Raw genomic sequence first — 24,524 nt, 5'->3', positions numbered from 1 at the left:
TTGTTTATACATACCGCATTGAGAAGCAATGAGCAGTCGTAAACAATATATTGTTCATAGAATTCTCGCAATTCAGTATTGTGATAATGCGTGACAGAACGGCTTTGTCGCGCTTCATACAAAAAATTCCGTGTTGTTTCAAAAATTACGTGCGTATACGCAACCCGTGCGCGCAATGCGATGTGAGTTTTTAGTTTGTTATTATTTGTTTTGGTTTAGGGTTTCTTCGTCTTTTGCATCGTTTTAACACTTATAAAATTATAATGTTTGTGTGTGTAGTAGAAAATAAAGTTTATTTCTACCTCCTCTGTGTGTGTCCTACATTTAATACCATTTTTATTATAAACTTTCTATACTTTGATTTTTCATTCCGTAGAATTCTGACATTTCATAAGTGTTGCTACTAAAAAAGTTCTCCATCAAAAACAAATTTGACCCATTTGAGGGCAATAAAATAAAATGATATTTATGTTTTACCTACATAAAGGTAAATAATCTCTTACTCAAGTGACTAGAAAAATAACAAATATTTCAATATCACGAAAAATATATCGTTATTTTTTTTTTTTTTTTTTGGAAGGGATCTCGCTGTTGGCCTTTAGGGCCTTGACAGCTCAGCTCGGGCTGTTTTGGCGAGCGTAGCTCGACCAGAATGAGCGTTTTTCCCGCGACTAGCGCAAGGGCGTCTCCTGTGAGACTCGAACCTCGGCTTGGGCCGTCACGGGGTGGTCAATCGCCTGAAGGGCAGGACGGAAACTCACTGGAGTGAGCGAAGTGCGAAATAAAGGTCCTCGCCTTCCCCGGTGAAGGCGGTTTTTAACCCTAATCTGTGTCTGAATACTTTGATTGTTATTATTTGCCGCGCGGGCGGCTTTTAATTTATTGTTTGCTACAGTAATTGGATCATCCGGATCCGTTAGTGTGTGTCGGGGCCTCCTATGACATTTTTTAGCCGGCGGGAAAGGATAATAGTTGATGCTTTTACGCACCAAAGGGTTGGGATGGTGTTTAGCCTTGTCGAACTGGCGTGCGGACGCCAACTTCATCCATTGGGCTATGGTAGGGAGCTCCAGGTCGTGGTGGAGATCGACGTTTCTCACATAGAGGGGCGCCCCGGTCGCAACTCTCATGAATCGCATCTGAAGCGCCTGTAGCCGATGGATGTAGGAGGGGGCACAATGCGCAAATACTACGCTAGCGTATGTCATGCACGGTCGGATGCAGGCCTTGTACAAAGTCACCTTGTGTCTAAGGGACATATATATCGTTAACTTTAATTACTTGATTTTATTCTTTAGCTGGCATCACTGCCTACCAAATCCAGGTTTAGTAAACCTTTTAAAAAAAATCAAATGTTATCTTTACTTGTGCGTTGTTTACTGTTTGTGATGAAATGTCATGTCAAAAAATGATAACTGTCAGAATTCTACGGAACTAAAAATCAGAGTATAGTCTGTAATTTAAAGTGTTTACAGTATAAAATCAATATTATCAAATGAATATAGGTACTTGTTGAGATGTTGTCATAGACTGTTGCACTTACCATTAGTTTCGTATGTAATGTAATTAGTAAGTTCTGATTACAGAATTCCACAAGCGAAAGTCCAGCTAAGGCAGTGGAGGGTGCGGAGGGGGGTGTGGCAGAATTGGTTGACTTGGAACAGGAGTTATGCTCTCTGCGAAGAGGTCTCTCACAAGTGGAGGGTCTGACACCTTCTAGTGATCCATTCGGGGACTCTTTCATAACACCCCCACAGGTATTTTTTGGATTTTTTGTCCGCAATGATGCCTACATTATCTGTGGTTACCAAAATTGCGTTCCTTTGCATATCCTATACATACTAGACCTTTCTTGTGCCATTAAGCAGCTTATCCGATAATAAAATACACAAGGTTCCGTTTAGTATAAAAGTAGGGATAAAAATAGATACAACATTTTTTATTATCAACTTGTCAATAGGATAATGTTATTCATAGATCTCGTGAGCCCTCATTTTAGTCAAATTCCTGTATCCATACTACTATTCGTAATTGCTACGTGTCGTTGATATTGTCACGTGTCAATCCTCCAATCAAATTAAACTTGATTAAATCAGTGGTTTATCTTAAAATTTCCAGAAAGGATTACTTCCGCCTCCACCAGGCGCTGGTCGGGGCCGAACCACACCTGGAAGAAGTTCTGCAAGTCCTAGCAAACCATTGTCTTTTGACGTCCCTTCCGGACAGAGCCCGTCTTTGGGAGCCCCGGGGCCATCCGTGGGGCTTTCCGGACCCTCGGTGCAAGGCCTTGGGGGACCCGTGGCCTCTTTTGGATCAGACTTCGAACAATCCTCGCTAGTCGATAATGTTCCTGAACCATTGGTAAGTTTTTTTAGAGTTTGATACAGTTGTCTATGGTAGTAAAACCAAATAACCACAAACTATGGTTGTCTATTAATTACTTATACAATAAAATATCTTTGAAAATTTTGAGAATTACTACTAAAATAAGTTTAAATTTTCATAGCAAAATGAGGAATGATATATTGTTTCAGTATTAAATATATGAGTTATTTGGATAAAATGAATTTATGATGATAGTAATCAAAAGAGCATGCTTCATGTATAGTCCTTTTCACGAAAGAAGTCCCCCAGACGCGGCGCTGCAATCGCATGATGTAATGTTGCCATTTATGAGTAAAAAATTTACCTATTTTATTTACATTTAGCAGATGTAATTTATCAAGTAATATTATTTTCTGCATACTTCGATGAAACAATATTTCTGTTATGTAAAAAGTATATATTTATTTACTTATATTAGCGGTGTTCTACCTACTTACAGGGAAAAGTTGAGAAAATAGGGTAAAGAAAAGCAATACAATTTTTTATTCAGAGTTTTATTGCATAATTGTTGGGTTACAATTTTTTTCGATGTACACACCGCTGTTATACCTTCGTTTGTAATTCTTGTTACAGTTATTTCTGACACACCTGCAATTAAATTATGAACAATTAAAAATAATAATAACTTTAAGTTTATAATGCTTATGTAATATATGTTTTAATTTCAGTTACCTAGTTTCATCACGTTATGTATTTGTTGAATTTTGTCGCAAAAACGAATTTATATCATAAAAGTCCCATCAATACAGCAAAAAAATATTAAATGGCAACTCTAAAAAGTACCTGTTATGGCGGCAATTCTCTTCCGAACATTGTTTAGTTGTATTAAAACACCTTGATTCTTATGTTCCGCTTCACAGAACTCTTTCACCTTTAATATCATTTCTCGAGCCGAACTTTTTACAACTTTTGGCATTGTAATCAATCTTTAAAATGCACTAAGCTAGTTAAAAATTCACAAAAATCTACCACAACAAACGAACTTGATAACATCGACGAATGACAACATTGCCGACCTGTCAAATTTAGTTCCAAAAATATCCGCGGGACTTCTTTCATGAAAAGCACTATACTAAAAATGTTTGACGCTAACGTCTTCACGCTTGTCACGAACTATTGATAATTTTAAGAAACCAAACAATTCTAAACCAAATGCATGAATTTTTTTTTACTGAAGATGTTTTCATACTTCTCTCACGTTTAAGTCACGAAGGTGCTAGCTGTGTGGCTGGTTAGTTTGACAAGCGTATGGACCCGGCATAACTTAAATGCGATTTTTTAAGTTTTGCGTATTTGTTTAGTAATAAATGCTTATGAAAAACGTCTCGAAATTACATACCTGCACACCTTGCACTGTTTTTCCTGGAGCTTTTTATTTTATTTGTCTTTGTGTTCTAGGTACAGGTTGGCCATAATACTTGAAAATACAATTCCGTATTAATTTTGCTAGGAAAACCTAAGCCCAAAGCGATTGCCCGGCCATCCTGTACTTAGCCGTATCGGAATGCATGTCGTAGGCGAACAATGTATCGTGGCTGTCGCCGTACTAATGAAGCGCAATAGAATCGTGATGGGTGTTGCAGGTTGGCTCGGTCGCCGGCAGCCGCCCGGCGCCCTACGACGTATTCACCGAACTAGACCCTCTCGGCACCGGCCGGAGTAAACCTTACGTTGACAAAAAACTCTTCTTTCAGGAGCTCAAAAACCCACCAAAGAAAGTACTCAAAGACCTCGTCCCGACGACCTCCATACTAAACGATATATTACCGGTGACAGAACCCACGGACTCCTACGGTCCCACTACCACCATGACGTCCCTCTCTCGTCACTCGGGCGGAACGGTGTCGATAGTGAAAAACAATCAGAGTACGGGGTACACGGGCTTCTTTTCCAGCGATCCGTTCGCGGAGACCGATCCTTTCGATAATACCGACCCGTTCTCGGATACGTTCAAGGAAGACCCTTTTACGAGTATGCAAGAGTTTTCAAAGTCGAGTTTTTTGAGAGCCGAGGACTCGAAGAGCAAATTGAGCAAAGATCCTCTAGATAAGGAGATCGGCCTGGAAAATAGAACCGAAAAGAATGTGTTTAATGGTCCGCTACACGTGTCCTTACCTCCCGAACCAGTTCCTAAATCGCCGAGACTACAAAGGCAGGTGAGATTTTAGATTATAGAGCTGGTTGGCATTAACACCTAAAACACGTGGCTTTTTCGTAGAAGCTAATACACGAGGGAGCAGTGTTGGCCTAGTGGCTTCAGCGTGTGACTCTCATCCCTGAGGTCGTAGGTTCGATCCCCGGCATGGATCTATAGACTTTCTTTCTGTGAGCGCATTTCACCTTTGCTCGAACGGTGAAGGAAAACATCGTGAGAAAACCGGCTTACCTTACCCAAAAAGTCGACGGTGTGCGTCATGCACTGATCACCTGCTTGCCTATTAACAAATGATCATGAAACAGATACAGAAATCTGAGGCCCAGACCGAAAAAGGTTGAACACCACTGATTTTTTAAATACACAAAGGTCTATACATACAATTGTGTACTGACTAAAACAATAAATTATAGTTGAATTAATTTATTAATTATTAATAAAGAGTAGTTACTTATAATGTGAACAAAAAACTACATGTCTTCAATCTTCATAGCAATTTTTTGTTTAATTCCATAAAACTACTGAATTAAAAGCTTTAACTGATCAACGGCCGATGCGTAACTATACAATCTGGGGCCCGTGGTCAATTCTTTAAATGGGGCCCTTTTAGTAAAAATCGTTTCGTACTCAGTTTAATTTTAATAAACTTCGAGATTTTCAGCGTACTCAATTACATGTTGTATATGTCCCACTAATGGCCATAGGCCTCCTCTCTTAGGCGAGAAGGAATGGTCTGTAGTCCCCACGCTAGCCTAATGCGTATTGGAGACTTCACATTCATCCATAGAACATAATATCTCTTGAGCAGGGGCCCTCTTGGGTAGGGGGCCCGTGGCATTTTGCCAGCCCTGCCAGTCTATTGTTATGCCACTGTCAACGGCTATAGACAAATATGCTACGATCCCATACCGTTGAGGCGCTGTCGTTGGAGACTTATTTATTATATACGTAATATTCATAATGTGTATTTGTTTAATAGATGACAGACACAACCACTATCCGCCAGCGTCCACAGCCCAGTTCTAAGATGCCAGATAATGCGTCACCTCCTCCACCCTTACCCCCTAAGAAGGTTTTAGAACCGGGTTTGCCCCCGCCCAGACCGCCGCACGAGTATGAACCGGATGTGGAAGATTTGGAAACCGGACCGCCCTTACCGAAACCGGTTCGGAAGAAAGAGCCTGTGGTAAGATTTATAATAATTATTGCCTTTTTTTGAAATGTACAGTTTTTAAAACACAAAAAACATCATTCATCATTTGGGAGTCAAGCCTAGTTATACTCTTTTTGTTATGATATAATTCATTCCATGCACGAAGAGCTTGTAATGGTTGTAGCTCCTTACCAGCATCTTCTAAAACAAACTATGGCGATTACAAAGAGTGGTAGGCCAGCTCTTCTCATGAGAGTTTATTGTGGTACTTTCAAAGAGTACCTAGAGTTTTTACGCCGACTTTTTCTCTCGGCTTATACCCTGTCTTTTTTGCCGATGAGTAGGTTTGTCTACCTACAAATTGAATGACGTGGAATAAGTGATACCTGTATCTTATATTCCATAATAAACATATTTTATGTTACCCAAATGAATATATTATATTTTTTAAATAGCTATGAGAGCTATGCAATACACCTGTGTCAGCGCAAACGCTGCTCTATAATATCCGCATAAACAGTCTGTCTCGCTTTGTCGATTCTGTCTAGTTTTTAATATAATTTTGCAGGCGGACCGCAGTATGAAACCGCGTATGTCGTCAGTAACGACCAACAGTAGCGAGGACGAATACCTTGCGCCTGCGCCGCCGCCTTTGCCGGCCGCAAAGCGATTTGATATCACACTCTGTCAATTACTCACGCTGACTATGGACGAATTGGCCATTAGGTAATATTACCGATTGCATAACTTTTTAATTATTTATTTATTGAGTAATAGGGGAATGCGGAAAACACATTTCAGAGTTCTTAAGGGTAATCAAAATAATAGAACTGGACACATGCGTTAGGGGCATGTGTATTTAAAAACAAAAGAAATTTTAATTTAAATCGATAATAATTTTTAATCATTTTTAGTTTAAAGCATATTTGAATACCATAAAATTCTAGTAAAAGCCAGCTTTGCTGGTTGCTTTTGATGATTTATTACGGTAAAATAGCTTTATATCCAAAAAAATATAAACGATTTTAAAATAAATGGTGACTTTCACCAGTATTATACGCGAAATAGAACTAATTTGAGTGTACGACCAACCAGGCTCCAAAAGATAAACCACTCCTTATATGGAAATTGTATTCGTTTTTACAAGAAACTAATCAATAAAGCTTTTTATAAATTTGAGGAATACTTAAATGATCCTAATCGTTGGGATTGATTTGCTGCAGTTCAAAAAATTTGACAATACTTGGCGATTAAAAAGAGTGGCGGAAAGTTTCTTGCCAGTTCTTCTTACCCGCTCTACGCCCTTGACTTGCGAACTGGTAGTAAATGTAAATTTACAATTAATTTAACTTCTTTCTGAAAATTCATAAGTGTACTTGTTATCGTACATGAATAAAGATATTTTGAGTTTGAGTTTATAATTTTTAGACGAATATTTTTTAAAGGAACTTGTTTGATTTAAAACATGTTTCTTGTGCAGATTGCGTGTACCGGCGACGACACTATCTTCAATGACGTTGCCACAACTGACTGAGTACTTGCGTTCTTATTTAGCGGCCGATGTCGAACGGGCGGTAAGTTATTACTGTTTTGTTTAATTTGTAGCACGAAATAAATAAGTTTAAAAATTCTACAAGAATCAGACCTAGATCTAGTATCACTTTTTATTCCACGATTCCATTTTTACGTATTTAATCCGTGAGTTAGCTTGGTTAAATAACACAACTCCCGAGAAATTAATGTTTACGGTGGATATTCTTTATTATTATTCATTACTAAACCTTTACAGCATATACACGTTGAGCCATCAAAAGCCAAAGAGAAAGAAAATCTAACACCTATACTCTCTAATACAAGAATGCCTGAAAAGATTACTCCCTTACCATCGCTCGCAAATGACTTCAAACCACAGTTCGAAGACAACTTCGCTCCAACCGACTCTGCAGACACATTCGTTGCTAACTTCGATGACTTTGACCAAAAGGCAAATAGCTCTTATGACAGATATGCGGCGTTTAGAGAAATACAAGAGCAAGAATTAAAAGCTAAATCAATACTTGATCCAAAAGAGCCCGCAAAAGAAGACAAAGAACTCACACACATTCAAGAATTAGTAAAGACTGAAGACAAAAGTCCACTTAAATCGTTAGACGAGTTGACGCTCAATACGTTCAATATGTTCAGAAATTCAGTCAGTCCGAAACCAGTTGACGCTAAAATAGAAGATGTTAAGAATGTTATGATGAATCTACAGTTAGAAAAATCGAGACGTAGCGTATCGCCGCGAGAGGAGAAACTGGACGAGACCGATAGATATGCTGCATTACGGGAAATCACAATAACAGAGCCACAAGATGACTTCGAATCTATTCCCCCCGAAGTTCCTAAAGAACGAAAGAAGTCCGACGAGAAATCAGATGGCTTCGACAATTCGGATTTCTTCGACTGTATTGACAACAGTTCGTTGTCGTTTACGCATGTTGAAGACGCTTTTAGGAAGAGTCCGGCTGTGAAAGAAAGAGAAGAGGAGAAGATAATTGAAAAAAGTGAGACGCCCATAGATATTCTACCGGTTAGTTTGCAGCCGCCTCAAAGGCTTTCGGCTGGGTCTATCAGCGATGTTGCTAGTGGATCTTCACCTGATACTAAAGGTACTTAAGCTTTTCACCTACTCTAAATAATAACGATCTTAACATTTAAACTGAAATATTTCTGAACCAATTTGACTTAGGGTCCTACAAGACAAAAGAGTACCAATTCTTAAAAGGGCGGCAACGCACTTACGAGCCTTTTGCCAATGTGAGTGTGTATCACGGGCGCCGGTATCACTTGATATCAGTTTCCACCCCAGTTGCCCCCTATTAAATTAAATATCAATAAGATGGCTATTACTTTGTTTATAAAGTAAATTCTCACCTACTCAATCTCACACACTGTTTTATTGTGTATTTTTATATTATTTTTATTGCTCTTAAATGTGTAGTATTCTACGGATTGGATATTTGTAAATATGTGAGGAACATGTATACTAACTTTTTTTAGTATAGTAGTTTTATTCTAAGAGTACATTGTCTTCACATATAATTATTTAACTAATGTAAACAAAATATCTTGCCCATTCTTCTCCACACGAAACTACCTTTTGGAAGGGGCAACTAGAATCTTCTTTATATTTTATTTGACGTTCAAAGGTGCCATTTTAGGTGGTCTAATTGAAATAAATGATTTGACTTTGATTTTGACTCAATTTATTCGTTTTAACGTTGAAGAAAAGACAATATTAAAAATGATAAATGTCCATGGATAAATTAATTAACGTGCTAGTTTTGTGTGTCGCATGCGCAGAGCGGTGTGTGGGCAGCGGTGGGCTGAGGCGTCTGGCCTGGAATGAGGGCTGGTCTTCAGACTCGAGGGACTCAGAGCCGCGGAGGAGAAGGAAGACGCATTTTGGACAAATAGGTACACCATAACCGCATTACCAATGTTGGGAGCTCTTTAGCAGACTTCATTTGTACTGAATGGCCTTGTTGCAATGAAATTTATCGGAGATATTTTTTTACTGGACTTTATTCGGGACTTATTTAGATATTTCTGGGACTTTTCATTGATCTTCTTTAAGGCAAGTAAGGGTTTTGTCTACCGACCCGAAACCATATATCACATATTCAAAACAATTTATCTATTTAGCCGATAGTTATACCATTTTTTATAGAACAGGGGGCAAACGGGCAGGAACCTCAACTGATGTTAAGTGCCCAGTCAGTATGAATGAATCACTTCGAATATTTTTTTTTTTGGCTTTTGCGCTAATGGCTAAGTGCGCATTTAATATTAGCTCGAACGGTAAAGAAAAACATCGTAAGGAAACCGGCTTGCCTAAACCCAAAAAGTCCTATTTGTAGTGCTACTGATTTATTTTTTATAATATGAATTAGCTTGTGAAAGTTGTTCTAATGAAAAAGAAATTAAGTCGTTCCCCTAGACATTATTATCGAACCCCCTTTAGAAATCAATGTTTTTATGTAACAGTTCAAACATCATCGTCTTCCCGCGATGCGTCCCCGTGGGAGGAAGAAAGGTCGATTCGACACACTACACGACGCGACAGAGAGTCACGGTATTCTATTATACTTTTTACTTTATAAGCCACAATAAATTTTATATATAATTCTAGAGTTCCCAAAAAGGCCAGTTGTATATCTATCTTAAACAATTTTAAAATAAATATGTCCCATTACATTCCAAAGTTGTTTTAGAACTCTTTAGTAAAGCAAAATATTAGGAAAAACAAAAATTTATTTCATTATAAAAAATAATTTTCAATTTTTGTTCAAACAGCCACAACTCATCAGGTTCGCGGGAATGCTTGGACTCCGGCAGTGGACGTGAGAAGGAGAAAATAAGAGACAAAAGAGAGAGTAGAGATCAACGCGATTCGGGAAGTGGAAGGGATCGAAGGGATCTCAGTAGGGAAAAGAGAGATAGACGTAGTCGTGATCGCGATGATTGGGATAGAGATAGACCATACCGGGAAAGAGATTACAGGGATTCAAGAAGCCGCGAAAGATCTAAAGATTACAGGGAAATGGAGCGACATAGGAAATCACGGCACTCGTATGATGATGATGAAGAGTTAGTATTATAATTTATATGCATCAATTGGAACCATTTTCTATACTCGTGAACGGGTGCTACTTGTGGTGACTGGTCGTACTTGAATTCGTGTATGCGGTGATGTTAATTATTTCGACTTTGTGTTTGCGTATTGTTTCCACGAGAATGTAAGTGCGTGCTCCTATTTCACCATGCCTCCTGCTGATAGAGGACTTGTCCTCTATCTTTGTTTTTAATTTATGTTATTATTATTAATTACTTAAGATGTCATGTGAAACATGGCGTCATGGTTGCAACTCCTTACAAACGTTCTGTAATAAAAAACATGGCGATTAAAAAGGTTGGCGGAGAGTTTATTGCCAGTTCTTCTCTTCCGTTCTACGCCCTTGATTTGAGAAGTGGTACTAAATGTAAAATTAGAAGCATTTCATATACATTTCTTTTTTTTGACGATCATAAATGTATATTGTGTTACCTATATGAATAAATGATTTTTGACTTTGATTTTATAGTCTTTGTTTGGTTTTGGAAAGTCTCGTGGAAAAGTTTTAAAATTCTATTATTGTAAGAAATTTCAATTTTTTCCATTTTAAAGATCCACAACGCTGACATCTTGTCAAAACTTTATAACAATATAATAAATAATAATAACATTGCGTCCAATAGGACATATATTGCGTCGTCAATATTTATAAGACAAACTCAAACTCAAAAACTTAATATTCATATAGATAAACAAGTACACGTTATGAACGTCAACAGAAGAGATGTTAAATTGATTCTCAATTTACTACCAGTTCGCATGTCAAGGGCGTAGAGCGAGCAAGACAATTCAACTTGTCCAAAAGAATCTTTTGGCTGTCGTAAGACAGTAACTATTCTAATATATAAATAACAATACAAGGCCACGAATTATTGTTTATTTTATAATATAACTTTCAGCTACAGCGACGGCTGTGGATCAGGCAGATCTTCACCCAGAAAAAGATGGCCAGAACAGAGGTGGAGAAGAGACGGTAAGTTATTACTATAAATACTTATAAACTTCAATTTTATTTCAATTTTTTTTAAATAACGAAAGATTATTTAGTAAGGATTTCTATTCGTCACGCTAAGAAGTTATTAAAATGATCTAGACGATTTAGAAAGAAGTAGTTTAGTCAACTGGAAATTACAAATGAAAAATAATACGTGCGTACAAAGTACACATGAAACTTCTTTGGCTAACTAATTTATAAGTCTTGTTCTCTTGATTTCCTAGACTTAGAGGGAGGGAAAAAGGAAGATATGTTAGGAATTTAATTGCCATTAAAATACAAGTGGCATTTTAATTTACAATGCGATTGAGATGTCAATAAATTATTTTGCTTAAAATATAAAATACTCATATTTCATAAATTCTCTTTTCAACATTTTAAATTAGAATTTCATAAGGTAATTCACCCTTCTCACTATCTTTCAATCGGTCTCAAACGCTCTCTAGCTTTCGACAAAAAGGCTGCACATCTTCGTGACGTTCCGTAAAAATTATACCTTATGCGCCTAAAGAAGTTTCACTTCAAAAATATAAAGTACGTAAACTACAAAAGGTGTTAATGTGTGTGTTTTCTTTAATAATTTTTTTAAATTTATTTAAAGGCAAAGATAAAAGAGCCTCTGGGATTTTATTAAATAAAAGTATCCCTTTTCCCAAAAAAGAATTATTAAGAAGAAACTTTCGATAGTCTAGTACGGGGAAATTGCAGCCTGCGTTTGTTCCGAGTATTAACATTATGCGTATGTTCTATTCTAGTCAACTTATCACTATTTTTTTTTCAATATTAAGGTAATATAAATTATTACAGAAAGGCATTATGGATCTCTGGGCTGGAGAGAAACAAGGCGTCGTCATGAGTTAAGGCAAGCTGAAGACTCTAATGAACGAAGGTGAGTTGTATCAGTTCATCAATTCTTTGCATTCAACATAATTTTTTCAAAATGAAATTTGAATATATAGAAAACTTACACTACTTAATTTTCTTTAGATTCTTATTTTTCGTGTCGATTTTTCCACCATTTCTTTCTCTAACCATAGAATGCCATCAACATATACCCTGGGTTGGCCTGGCCGTCGTTCTGGCAGCCACCGCGAATCTAACAGAGACCTTCGGGACTCAGGACGCGAGCATTCGGGACGGGACTCCCGAGAACATCGAGAATCGGGTCGGGACTCCGGCCGGGACTCAAGGGATCCGCGGGATTCAGGACGAGAATCAGGTCGAGATTCCCGGGACCCCAGAGATTCTGGACGGGAGTCGGCGACTTCAAATCGGGACTCCATACGAGATTCCCGCGATCCTCGAAGGAGGAGGCGTGAAGAAGCCAGAGTCCGCCCCAACTATAGGTTCTCCAATGATTTCTCGCCTCGAGAAAAGGAGCATTCTCCGTTCGATAATGACTATCAAGAATCGCCCGCTGTTATCAAGAAACGTGCGCCGTATTCGAGTCTAGAAGGAACGAGGTTCGTGCCCATTTTAAATAACTTCACAAATTCTAGATTCTCTTAAAATATAGGGATACTTTTCTTAATACCCATAAATATTTTGAGATTTTATTATATTTTTAATGTAGTCTAGTAGTAGCCTTTAGGCTTGCTTTCTTGCCATTAATTATCCAACACTCAGAGATTTATATATGTATTTAACTAAAGCGATTTAAAAAATATGTTCTAACTTGGATTATATATGTCCGGACCAATGGCGGGCGGTACTGTCAGCTGCCATTGTCATTATATGTCATAGACATTAACAACGCCAAAGTAGAATCAGTTTGAAACCGTTAAATGCTTATGGTATAATCGATTTGCTAATATTAATTGATCTACAAATTCACTTTATCCATGGTACTAATAATTCCATAGTCATTATTATTATTAAATGTAATTCATTGTATACCAGCTGACAGTAACGCCACAGCTCCAACATTTATATATCTTACGTATATATAAAAATTATTTGGTGTATGTCTTGCCTTGGTCTCAGCTCGAGAATGGCTGGATCAATTTGGCTAATTATGATCTTGAAATAATTGTGGAAGTTCAGGGAAGGTTAAAACGGTGAGAAACTTAATAGGTAAAGAAAAATATTAAAAACGATAGTTGAATTTCACAATAAAAACTGTTAATGGGTAACATTTGATGTCTTTTGTCTTTTTATAAATAAAGAATCTATTGGTCATATATTTAAAGATGCCTTTAGAAATTTGTGTTTCATAGCTAGTAGTCATAGCATGATTTCCGATGTCTTTGGTCTGTTTTGAAAATGTTGTATTAAGTTTTGATACAAATATGTAGGTGAGACGAAGTTCACAAACAATTCTTTTTTTTAGATTTGCCTTCGAAGAGGATACAACAGCGTCCCCTATGAGCGGCAGTTCGGCTCGTGCCAGAGACGGTGACTCGCCAGCCGCGCGTTTCCGATTCGACTCTGACTCGATCTCGCCTCGCTCCATGTTTGAGGACGACTTTACGTTGCCCCACGTGCCCCATATTCGTCCTCGCACTGCATCTATCGCTGAAGAGGAGGAAGGGGACATTCCCCCTCTTAGAACCAAACCGCCCCCCCATAAAGACATTAAAAAGTCAGATTCCGTCAATATTTTCACACGCGAGATCGACCCGTTTGAGAATGACGCGTTTTTCGCGTGCACTGGGTCAGATAAAGTCGCAAAAAGGGAGAATTGGCCTGGGGACTTTGTCGCGTTCGAAGATATATGAAATTTATAGTATGAACTCTTTAAAGGGACAATTACTTAACCTTGATCTGGGTGGTTAGAATGTAAAATGAAAGACAACCGCGTTTCGCTTGATTGTCGAAAGGAACGATGTCTTGTGTAGTCTGTGATTGATATAGACTATAGAGACTGACCTATCAAAATCAAGCAAAATGTTGAGTTTTTTACATTAAAATCGCCCAGGACAAATTTTTAAGTTTATGGATAATTTTTTATTCATGAGATTTTGACACACTTAGCTCGTATGTGTCCCAAGCAAAAGATCGTTTAAAACTGCAAGTACCGCAATAATTATAGATACAACATGAATTTACTGTACCAAACTATGGCTATTATGTGACAGCTATAAGTATGATCTCAAAAGGATAAGTTTCAGTGTTTTTTAAGCTTTATACTTTAGTTAATTATCTACACAACTACAAAAAAAATACACTGTACCACAGACTATTTTCATGTCATTTATAATAAAAAACAATGTTTTGTCTGATTTCAATTATTGTATACCGTGTACCGTAATACTGTTTTTTCATGGTATATTAAAAAATATATATTTTACCTATTGTCACTAACGTCTCAGTTTTCCTGTGATATAGTGTAAAACTTATAGGGGTCACATTGCGATTTTATATATAGTATATAATAATAAGGGTAAATAGCTTGCCATAAATTTTTTTGTATATGTTGAATTTAATAATTTAATATAATTAACAAATTTTAGGCGTTGTATATCAGCGGATTCCAGAGAATTGATTGCAATGATTTGGCTTGCCATACAAATCAAATGTTACCATTCTAGAAAAATATTACATAGTGGACTAAAGATAGTAAACTATGTAAAGAATATGTCTTTAGTACACGATTTATAAGGCCGTTTAATAATTATTGAATATGTATGTAATTATTTAATTGAATTTGTGTAGTGGAGAGTCTGCAATGTTACGCTTCGAAAAAAATCTATTAGTTTAATTATTATGGTAGTATTATTAAATTATACTATAATTGAATTTATTTTCGCCAGATTGCACTTCAATGTTAACTGTTAAGGCACAAAAGTGTGAATTCGAGTCAATTTGTAAATATTTTGCTATTTTTATGACGCTTTGTATATAGGTAATATATACTCACGTTTTTATTGTTTGAACATTGAATTCTTTAACTCTATGATATAATTTGCCAATATCATATCACGTAGGCAGCCTTCCTGTATATTAACAACATGAGGATCTGTACTCTTAGCACAAACTTAAAAATGTTAACGTTAAAGAATAGTAGAAAATGTATGAAAATTTTGCATATTACCGTAGACGTATTTAAAACTATAAGGAGGGGGTATTCTTATTTTCATACTAAATATATGGAAAGCCTCATCTTGGTGTTGCCAACCTACAATACTTATTATTGTTACTCGTGTATTACATTTAAATAAATCGGATAAATACGATGATTTATATTATAACTTAAAATAAATAAAGTTAAAGAAAGAAGCGTTGAAAAATGTGTAGTTTATCTATATATATAAAAAGTCGTAATAGTTACACTATTTATAACTCAAGACCGGCTGAACCGATTTGGCTGAAAATTGCTGGGTAGGTAGAATAGAATACTTTTTATCCTGTTTCCGTAGGACGTGACATAAACGTGGTATAACAAAACGCAACTCACAAAAAACTAAACATTTATCAGTCTAGCCGTTTATTTCATAAAAATGGTAAGTAACGTTATGTTATCTACGATTAATGATGATTGAAAATTTGACAATCAAAAGTTTGAAGTTCATCGGTCATATGTATTAGTGTATCGATATTATCAGTAACAATGCCATACCAAGAAGTTCGAATCTATGACAATAAAGCCATAATGCAATAAATGGGTGGACTGATTTTGATGAGTGTTTAAGTGGACTCGTGAATAGTTCAGATTAATTACAATCAGATGTGTGTACAGCACAACGTCTGTCGGGTCCGCTAGTATGTAAATAAAAGAAACTTTACAGCCTATACGAATGAATCGCAGTTTGTGCTAAAGGTACAATTCGAAGTAATTTAATCGCTATTTATCTTTGAAATAGGTTATGTCTTCAAATAATTGTTAGACCCTGATTTGAAATTAATCACTTTTTTATATTAATTAAAAGGGACTTAAGTTCCCTTATTTAAAGTTTAAAAGACATTAATGTCTTTGAATTCTTTATACTTTCGTTAAAATTGTGGGTAAAAGCATTTAAAATATTTAATTTAATGTATTAATTACCTAATCATTTGATTTTGTATTATTTAATTTAAAATTAAACTATGCTGTTTTTTTAACAATATCAAAACCTAAATACTCTTCTCAATGTATTTACTATTTAATTATTTAAGAGTTTTGTTTATCATAATTACTCTTTTTCTTCAGTTGTTAAATCTGAAACTCATTTTTTTTATTATAACCAATGAATCTAAAGTCATATAATATTGTAATTTATTTCTGTGATATTTTTATTACTATAAGATTTCGTTGTGCGTATTATTTTTTTCTTAATAAATGTTTTAGTAAGTTTTACGGACAATCTAGTATTCTTTTTAATGTGTTTAATTATTGTGCCTACTTGTAGATTATCATTGAATCTACCGTAAATTACTAGTGCATGCGACCTCGGTGACGTTACCAAAACTTAAAATAACATTTTTTATCTGAGATCACGTCTATCTGTGTTTAAATGTGTCGGCGGTTAGCGTCAAACCATACTAAACTTATATTGATACATACAATTATATTACATTAGTAATTATAAGATAATGATATAACATATTAGTAAATTTTGATAGACAAACAATTTATAAACTTATCCAAATCGTCGCTTTACACTAGAGCAATAATTATTGTCAAATTATTGCTATTTTATTAATAAGCAATTAATGTTATTTAAGTATTTATTTCCCAATATTTCAAACTGTATGTAGTTTTTAGTTTAATTATTAACAACATTGACAAAAAAGGACTTGGAAGATAAGGTTTCGTCTTTTATTAGCTTATTCCTAATAAGTAATAAATAATATAAGAAGTATATTAGTATATAATATAATAGTATGTGGTAGAGGGCAGATTGAAGAGGCTAGCCGGCGCAACGTCAATAATCTAGGCTTTATTTTAAAAAAGTCAGTCCTCACTCGTTTTCAATACCTACGTGGAACTATTTATCAATAAAAAAAGCTTTTCAAAGCTTGTGTTATGGGTACTAGGCAACGGATATACATACATTTTATAGATAGACAGACATATAAATACATATTTAAACACCCAAGACCTAAGCACAACACTAAATGCTCATCACATCGATGTTCGTCTCAGCCGGGGATCGAACCCGGGACCCATGGATTCGCAGTCAGGGGTACTAACCATTAGACCAATGAGTCGTCAAATTATAATTATTGTTAATATTATTTTCGACTTTTCAGTACTTTACACCTCATGATGGTAACTTTTAGCTATAAAAAGTCACTAGGTGGTCGCGAAACGTTTTACTATACTTGGGTACAGAAAAACGTTACGGCGCGTTACATGGGGAGGGGTGTCAATAATCTCCAAAAATTGCGTGACGTAATACTTGAACGCTCCCAAGAAAGTTAAGGACCAACAACATTTCATTATTTTAACGCAGTTTCTATCCTCAAGTTGTTACTCTTTAGCATAGAGAAATAATATATACTGGGAAATGGGAATAGAGATTAGAGAACCATCTTACAGCTTTTTGTCATATCATAAACTATACGTCATTGTGAACGCCATCTCTTATCGATATCGAAAACTAACTGTATGTATGTGTGTGTGTACCAATACATAGATATGCACTTTATAAGGTATAGAGAATTAGGTGCAAGTACTACAATGGTATAGATTATATTGGGCTAAACTTTCCAAAATCTACCATCGATTTGAATGCCCATATTATTATTGTGTTATTTTCCCATTTGTATGGAAAGTAAAAATAAATGCATCTCATGAACCGTAAGTTTCCTCAACTTAAAATTTGAAAACGAATTTTTTTTCGAAAACGCTTTCTTTTAGCGAGTACTATCTACAAAAAAATATGGGCATTCAAATCGATGGTCCATATTGGGAAATGGGAAGTTTAACCGTAGAATCTAGGAAATCGTCTATAAAGGGCGCCATGGTCGAACGAAAAATCACGTTGTATGAGACTGTCCCCCCCCTGGTCTTGTGCACTATGGTGTTGCGTCAACGGCCATTCACATGACAGATATACATCTAAAGTCAAATAACAAGAGCACGAATAATTCTAGTCTGTGTTGAGAATTTATCTATATTCTGTGTCCTATGTTTGAGAAATGTAAATTCAAACAAATGACGTGAAATAATAACGTCTTACTAATTTGAATTGTTTAATAAAGTGTATGAACGAATTAAATGTAGGACATAGTAGAATGGCGGACATTGAAGAAGAAAATATGCTTTCGTTTCATACCGAAATTGGGGTTGGTTTAATGTTATTTTTGTAATATATTGTAATTTTATTTATCGGCGCTTGTCCTTTACTGACGCCACACGGCAATCACAACTCAAATCGTTCTTTAGTTTTGGTTGTAAATATTATACTTTAATTTAGTGCTTATTTGATGAATTGTTTTGTGACGATGTTAATAAACAACATATGTTAATAAAAAAACCATTTAAATTAACTGCCATGTTTTTGTAGTATTTTTATTTACCACGATATTTCAGGAGGAAAGTTCTGTTGGTGGTAGCTCAAAAATGATGATGCTCATGAACAATATTCACTCCAATTTAAATCACTACAGACAGGATCTCACACAACATACTCGGAGTTTGTATCATTGTGAAAGACAGCCATCTCCTATGTCATTCAGATGTGGTTTTGAGGCCAACAGATTTAATTCTAACAAATATCCAAGTTCCCACAGATCTGTTTTAGAGTGTAGGAGTAGATCTCCACTTTCATTGCGTAGTGGGGGTGAGTACTACTTTATATATTATGTTATTAGAATAAAAGCTACTGTCAGTCTGGGCCTTACTGCCTAATGTTGATCTAAGTCTATCTTGAAATTTACATATCTAAAGAATAAATATATTTTTTTAGATTTTTTAACAGCCTTAACATGCTCTTTTATTTGCTAATATATAATTAAATATCTAGTATGATAAGTTACTTGATGACTTTCCTTTTGTTTTAGACAGTGTAAGGAGTGCCATTGACATAACAAATGCCCTTAAGTGTGAATCATTTAATACACATGAATTACAAATGATTAAAAATGTGGTTTGTCGAAAATTAAAACAACAATTAAGAAAAAGATATGAAAAAAATAGAAATAGGTTTATGTTACTAAACACAAATAATAATAAAATTAAAAACATTCATAGAAAAATTGTTTCAAGTGGAGAAACTAGTGATTCTCCCATAAGTAGCAATGAAGATGGTGAAAACCAATCAAATAAAATGGCCACAGTGTTTACAGGACCACAAATCAGTCAAGTTAATAAATCTTTAGTAACAACTACAAAAAATAATATTCATCTGCTAACAGATCTTAGAATGCCTGTTCAAAAAAACATGTTATTGAATTCCCACAAAAACAATAACCATTTAGGGGAAGTAATGAAACCAGACTCAACTCTAGTATGCAATGAAGAAAGAACACTTAAAGAAATAACAACTAAAGAATGTCCACTTCAATCACAAAGATTTACAGAAACAGCAACAACCACTAAGAGGAATAATTTGATTGAGCAACATAAGAAAACAGAAGAACAGAATTGTTGCAGCAGTGAAAATGAAGGTAACTTTTCTGCTTATGATAAAAGAAAACGGTCCCTAAAAGATCAATGTTACAACAATGAAAAAAAAATAAACCTTTCAAGCCCAATATCACCATTTAAACATTTGACAAAAGACGTGTTTAAGAAACCGTTAATGCCTATGACAAAGGCTGCAGGAAAACATGTGAATATAAAAGATGTGATTTCCGAGGCTACAATGCAGCCTTTGAGTGGATCCAATCAGAAAGATAAAAAAAAATCATTAAGACAAATGGAGGATTTAAAAATAAATGAAGTTTCATTGAAATCTAGTTTTTCAAAGAGAAAATTATTTACTCAAAAAGATCTCTTAAGTGTTAAAGTAGCAAGTGATGCTGCCGGAGGAAGTCCTCAAGCAAAAGTTGACAATAAAGAAAAGAATAAAGCAAGAAAACTTGTGACATCACAGTCTTGTCTAAATAGAAATGTTTCTGATGAGGAAGACGATGTATTGGGCTTAATTAAAAAAATAATTCCTGCTGAACAAATTAATTCAACATCTAGTAAAATTATTAAAACAAACTCTGCTTGTGATGACAAATGTAACAGTGATGTCAGTGATACGTTTACAGATGAAACACTTAATAGCACAGCTTTTGAAACAGATTCTAGAAAGGATAATATTCAAAAGAGTAGCTGCCAGCAATGGCACAATGGCCGCTCTATACTTAGAGATTGCAGTGTTATTATAAACAAACATGCAACCGCAAATATGGTTCAAAGTAAGTTAAACAATTTTATATGAATATAGACCAAAAGACTGAAAATTGTATTAGGTTCAAAGAATTGAAAAAAACTATAAGATACTATTGACTCAGTTTTACTAGAATTATTAAAAACATTGTTTTTTACAGTTTTAGGAAGGCTATTCTGCAATATCTACATAAACTCTCTTTTTCAGGGTCCAAATGTGTGAAATCTTTTTGGGATACTGATATTGAAAGTGAAAAAGAATCTGAAACTGTTCCCGCCTGCAAATTATTCAATGCCGAAATAAAAGGTACATTTCAAAAATACTATCATTTTGAAACTAAGAATAAAATTATGTTTTCGAGATTAGTGTATGTACTGCAGACAAACAAAAGTAAAAACTTATTGTGCTCTTTCTTTTGCATATATTTATTGAATATAACTAGTCTAGTTAATTACATTTGTGAAAGACTCAAATTTGTTTTGTTCAGAGCAATGCCATACAAAAAATGAAATTTGAACACTGAAATTTTGCAGGTCAATTAAATGATGCGACTTCATCAACTCTTAATACCACAAAACATCAAATAAGTAAGAATGTAGGTAAAGTTTTAACAGTGCAAGATTTGATAAATAAAAGGAATGCTAAGAAGAAAACATTGAACATGGATATAAAAGTCTCAAATGATAAAGAAAAAAAAATGAGGGAAAACATTAAAAAAGCCAGCAGTGAAATTCCACAAAATGATAAAGAAAATATAAATACAAAACAGAATGAACAAAATAAAGTAGAATCTATAATAAATAAAAAGAAGAAGGAAACTTTAGGTCAGTCTAGCCCTGTCAAAAAAAATGCTTTTAAGAAGAAACAAACTGGCACTAAAGAAAATTCAGAATTGAAGAGGAAAGAATGTAAGAGATCAAAAAGTTCTAACAGAAACTGCTCTGGATGTTATAGTACCACAAATAACATGAAAAATGGTATTAAGAAACAAAGATATTTAAGGACAAAACCTGTTCTAAATAGCTCCCTTAATACTAGTGATAGTTTAAACATTTCAAGAACAAGGTCCAAAAAACAAAATGCAAATGTTGATTCTTCAAAGGAAAATATTTCTCAACTTTCTGAAAATGTCAACATTACTTTGCTAAGTTTAAGGCCACGAAAACTAATCAAACCTTCAAGGACTAAACCTAATCTAAATAGCTGCCTTAATACTAGTGATAGTTTAAACATTTCAAGTTGGACAAGGTCCAAACAACATAATGCAAATCTTCATTCTTCAAAGGAAGATATTTCTCAACTTTCTGAAAATGTCAACATTACTTTGCTAAGTTTAAGGCCACGAAAACTAATCAAACCTTCAAGGACTAAACCTAATCTAAATAGCTGCCTTAATACTAGTGATAGTTTAAACATTTCAAGTTGGACAAGGTCCAAACAACATAATGCAAATCTTCATTCTTCAAAGGAAGATATTTCTCAACTTTCTGAAAATGTCAACATTACTTTGCTAAGTTTAAGGCCACGAAAACTAATCAAACCTTCAAGGACTAAACCTAATCTAAATAGCTGCCTTAATACTAGTGATAGTTTAAACATTTCAAGTTGGACAAGGTCCAAACAACATAATGCAAATCTTCATTCTTCAAAGGAAGATATTTCTCAACTTTCTGAAAATGTCAACATTACTTTGCTAAGTTTAAGGCCACGAAAACTAATAAAAAGTAAAAAAATTGCCTAAAACTAAACCAAGATTTAAAAATCTTGATGAAACCTAATTGAATTTCATTATCATTATGTTATAATAATTATATAAATGCATTTATTTAGTGTAAGTAAATAACTAGTTATACTTTTATAGAAATTGGAATTTTATTATATATTATACTTAAATCTTATTATATATTATACTTAAATTTTATGGACCTTTAACTATTATTTTAATACACAAATTTTTATAAATTTGTAGCATTTATACCTTATGATAATATATGAGTTTGATTTAATTATTGTTTTTTCGTGTTTCTAATGAATACCTAATTAAATAAAGGCCATTTAGCAATCTCCATCCACATTTGCACATCATCTTTTAATATATGAAAATCTCAGCATATGTTTCTAACAATAAATATTGTGATAACATAACCTGATACACTGGATTGCATCGCTTACGGCTTCATAAATATCATAAAATTAAAAATTGCTCGTGACTCGTGAGTCGTGCATGTGCACGTATTGATACCCTAATTTAAATATGTATTATGTAATAGATTTAATAAAATATAGAATCTTACGCCTGTGGTAAATGCATAGTATTGACACGTCAATGACACGCACAGTATCCAGCTAACGTTTTTTTATTTGACAGTGGAAATACTTATTCAATGTAGCTTTCAAGAAACTGTTTAAAAAGAATTAGATGGGTTTTTGACATTTGTTGTATGCTTGTAGTTTTGTGATTTGTCAAAATAATGATGAGTAAATACTAAATAGCTAACAGCTGTTTTTCTTTTGATTTAACTAAAAGTGTCTACGTTTATAAAAGGTAGATATTTTTGTAGTGTAGGTCATGCTAGTTACTATTAGTTTTAATATTAATCTTGAAAATGAAACAAAGGTAAGGGCTAGGCATTGTCCGTTTGCTAATTAAAAGTTAATGTTTATGTTATTTTGTAAATAATTAGTTAGTATTTTTATCAGGACGCGTCTATTTCAAAACGGGGATGAAATTGTTAGTGGTATGAATAGCACTATGGACAATGCTTTAAACTACAATGGAAATATACAGTTGCATAGAATAAAGCCACAAGATCATTTCATTGAAGCACAGGTTCAAGAAGGAGACACTTTGCAAGCCATTGCCCTTCGATTCCATTGTTCTGTAAGTATCGTAATCGTGACTTGTTCTAAACTAATTACTTCCCACGTGAGTAATTATTCAATTGATTTGTAATGAAATACAAATCTTAATAACTACTTAACTACTCAATTTTTTTATATAGAACTACACTAACATCTAAGTTATATATGTATATGCAGTGTAAACTACATATCACTCCATTTTACATCAAACTACATAAAATGTGAAAATAACTTGACTTTGGTGGGTTTGCCATGTTTTGCATGTCTAATGTAACATTTCTTTTTGTATGACTTTCCTTAATGCCAGAAAATAGGTTTCTTTATGAGATTGAACTGTGTACAAATATATTCTTTTCAGTGAAGCATGCTGTATTATAAAATATTCTTATTTTTTGCAGATATCAGAATTAAAAAGAATTAATCATATACATAAAGATAATGAAATTTTTGCCAGACATACAATCAAGGTACCCGTTACACCATATTCTGTTCTTACTGAAATAGTACCTAACTCAAAAGGTCCAGAATCAATTCCTTCAACATCTAAACATGCCCCTACTTTACTTACAATGGAAAATTTATTGGAAAGTCCTTTGCAAAACAGGCTACAACCGAAAGATAAAGACGGAAAAGATGCTGATTTCGAAATAGATTGTAATGCTGTTGTATTAAACAGCACACTTACACCATCTGTTGTTCCATATACAGATATAGATACTAATGAATCGGTTTCTGAAGATACACAGCTATTACCAAATAAAGAGAGAGAATCTGTAGAGACGGTAGTAGTTAAACAGTTGACATCACAAGGAGCTGATTTTGGCTTGAAGTGGTTCCATCTTTTATGTTTTATACTTTTACTAGGAGTAATTGCACCCATTGTATATGTACTGTTCATTTTAGGTAAACATGAACATTCAGATATTCCACCATTACATCCAACATGATTGGAGACTTTCTAAGATTGCAGAGCTTTAAAACATTTTGACCTTTTTTACTATTTATAAGAAAATGACGTGATTTTATAATAAATTGTATTGTAAGTAACTTCTTTGTTTACTTGATACTTAGAA

At 34.5% G+C, this 24,524-nt stretch overlaps 3 protein-coding genes across 12 annotated transcripts in view; all 3 read left to right on the top strand.

The window, feature by feature from the left end:
* Window positions 1–17,070, top strand: part of LOC125055877 (protein disabled) — a 39,040-nt gene extending 21,970 nt beyond the window's left edge. For 5 of the 6 annotated variants that reach the window (XM_047658567.1, XM_047658556.1, XM_047658548.1 and 2 more), the window contains 14 exons: window positions 1,587–1,757; window positions 2,119–2,361; window positions 3,969–4,541; window positions 5,520–5,726; window positions 6,262–6,419; window positions 7,174–7,267; window positions 7,483–8,344; window positions 9,018–9,152; window positions 9,723–9,810; window positions 10,032–10,325; window positions 11,250–11,323; window positions 12,152–12,233; window positions 12,382–12,807; window positions 13,674–17,070. In XM_047658567.1, the coding sequence (XP_047514523.1) occupies window positions 1,587–1,757; window positions 2,119–2,361; window positions 3,969–4,541; window positions 5,520–5,726; window positions 6,262–6,419; window positions 7,174–7,267; window positions 7,483–8,344; window positions 9,018–9,152; window positions 9,723–9,810; window positions 10,032–10,325; window positions 11,250–11,323; window positions 12,152–12,233; window positions 12,382–12,807; window positions 13,674–14,061 (3,795 nt within the window). In that variant the 3' untranslated portion in view covers window positions 14,062–17,070. The remainder of the gene's footprint in view (window positions 1–1,586; window positions 1,758–2,118; window positions 2,362–3,968; window positions 4,542–5,519; window positions 5,727–6,261; window positions 6,420–7,173; window positions 7,268–7,482; window positions 8,345–9,017; window positions 9,153–9,722; window positions 9,811–10,031; window positions 10,326–11,249; window positions 11,324–12,151; window positions 12,234–12,381; window positions 12,808–13,673) is intronic. The other variant, XM_047658586.1, reaches the window with a different exon arrangement.
* Window positions 17,071–18,370: 1,300 nt separating this feature from the next.
* Window positions 18,371–22,595, top strand: LOC125056610 (myb-like protein X). 3 transcript variants are annotated; one of them, XM_047659811.1, is made up of 6 exons: window positions 18,371–18,553; window positions 18,801–19,050; window positions 19,271–20,617; window positions 20,797–20,895; window positions 21,123–22,110; window positions 22,294–22,595. In XM_047659811.1, the coding sequence occupies exons 1-6, from the start codon at window positions 18,473–18,475 to the stop codon at window positions 22,328–22,330; spliced, it is 2,802 nt and encodes a 933-aa protein (XP_047515767.1). In that variant the 5' UTR covers window positions 18,371–18,472; the 3' UTR covers window positions 22,331–22,595. The 3 variants fall into 3 exon arrangements, with proteins under 3 accessions (XP_047515767.1, XP_047515777.1, XP_047515760.1); XM_047659821.1 differs by having other exon boundaries at window positions 18,372–18,553; window positions 19,275–20,617; window positions 21,123–22,595; XM_047659804.1 differs by having other exon boundaries at window positions 18,372–18,553; window positions 21,123–22,595.
* A 328-nt stretch (window positions 22,596–22,923) lies between these two features.
* LOC125056644 (lysM and putative peptidoglycan-binding domain-containing protein 3) lies at window positions 22,924–24,498 on the top strand. 3 transcript variants are annotated; one of them, XM_047659883.1, is made up of 3 exons: window positions 22,924–23,134; window positions 23,290–23,470; window positions 23,850–24,498. In XM_047659883.1, exons 2-3 carry the CDS (start codon window positions 23,330–23,332, stop codon window positions 24,396–24,398), a joined length of 690 nt encoding a protein of 229 aa, XP_047515839.1. In that variant the 5' UTR covers window positions 22,924–23,134; window positions 23,290–23,329; the 3' UTR covers window positions 24,399–24,498. The 3 variants fall into 3 exon arrangements, with proteins under 3 accessions (XP_047515839.1, XP_047515819.1, XP_047515828.1); XM_047659863.1 differs by having other exon boundaries at window positions 22,932–23,206; window positions 23,278–23,470; XM_047659872.1 differs by having other exon boundaries at window positions 22,937–23,206.
* The last annotated feature ends 26 nt before the right edge of the window (window positions 24,499–24,524 follow it).

Source organism: Pieris napi, chromosome 2, assembly GCF_905475465.1.
Source record: "Pieris napi chromosome 2, ilPieNapi1.2, whole genome shotgun sequence".
Lineage (NCBI taxonomy): Eukaryota > Metazoa > Arthropoda > Insecta > Lepidoptera > Pieridae > Pieris > Pieris napi.
Note: the sequence above shows the minus strand (reverse complement) of the source record. Positions and strands in the feature narration are given on the sequence as shown.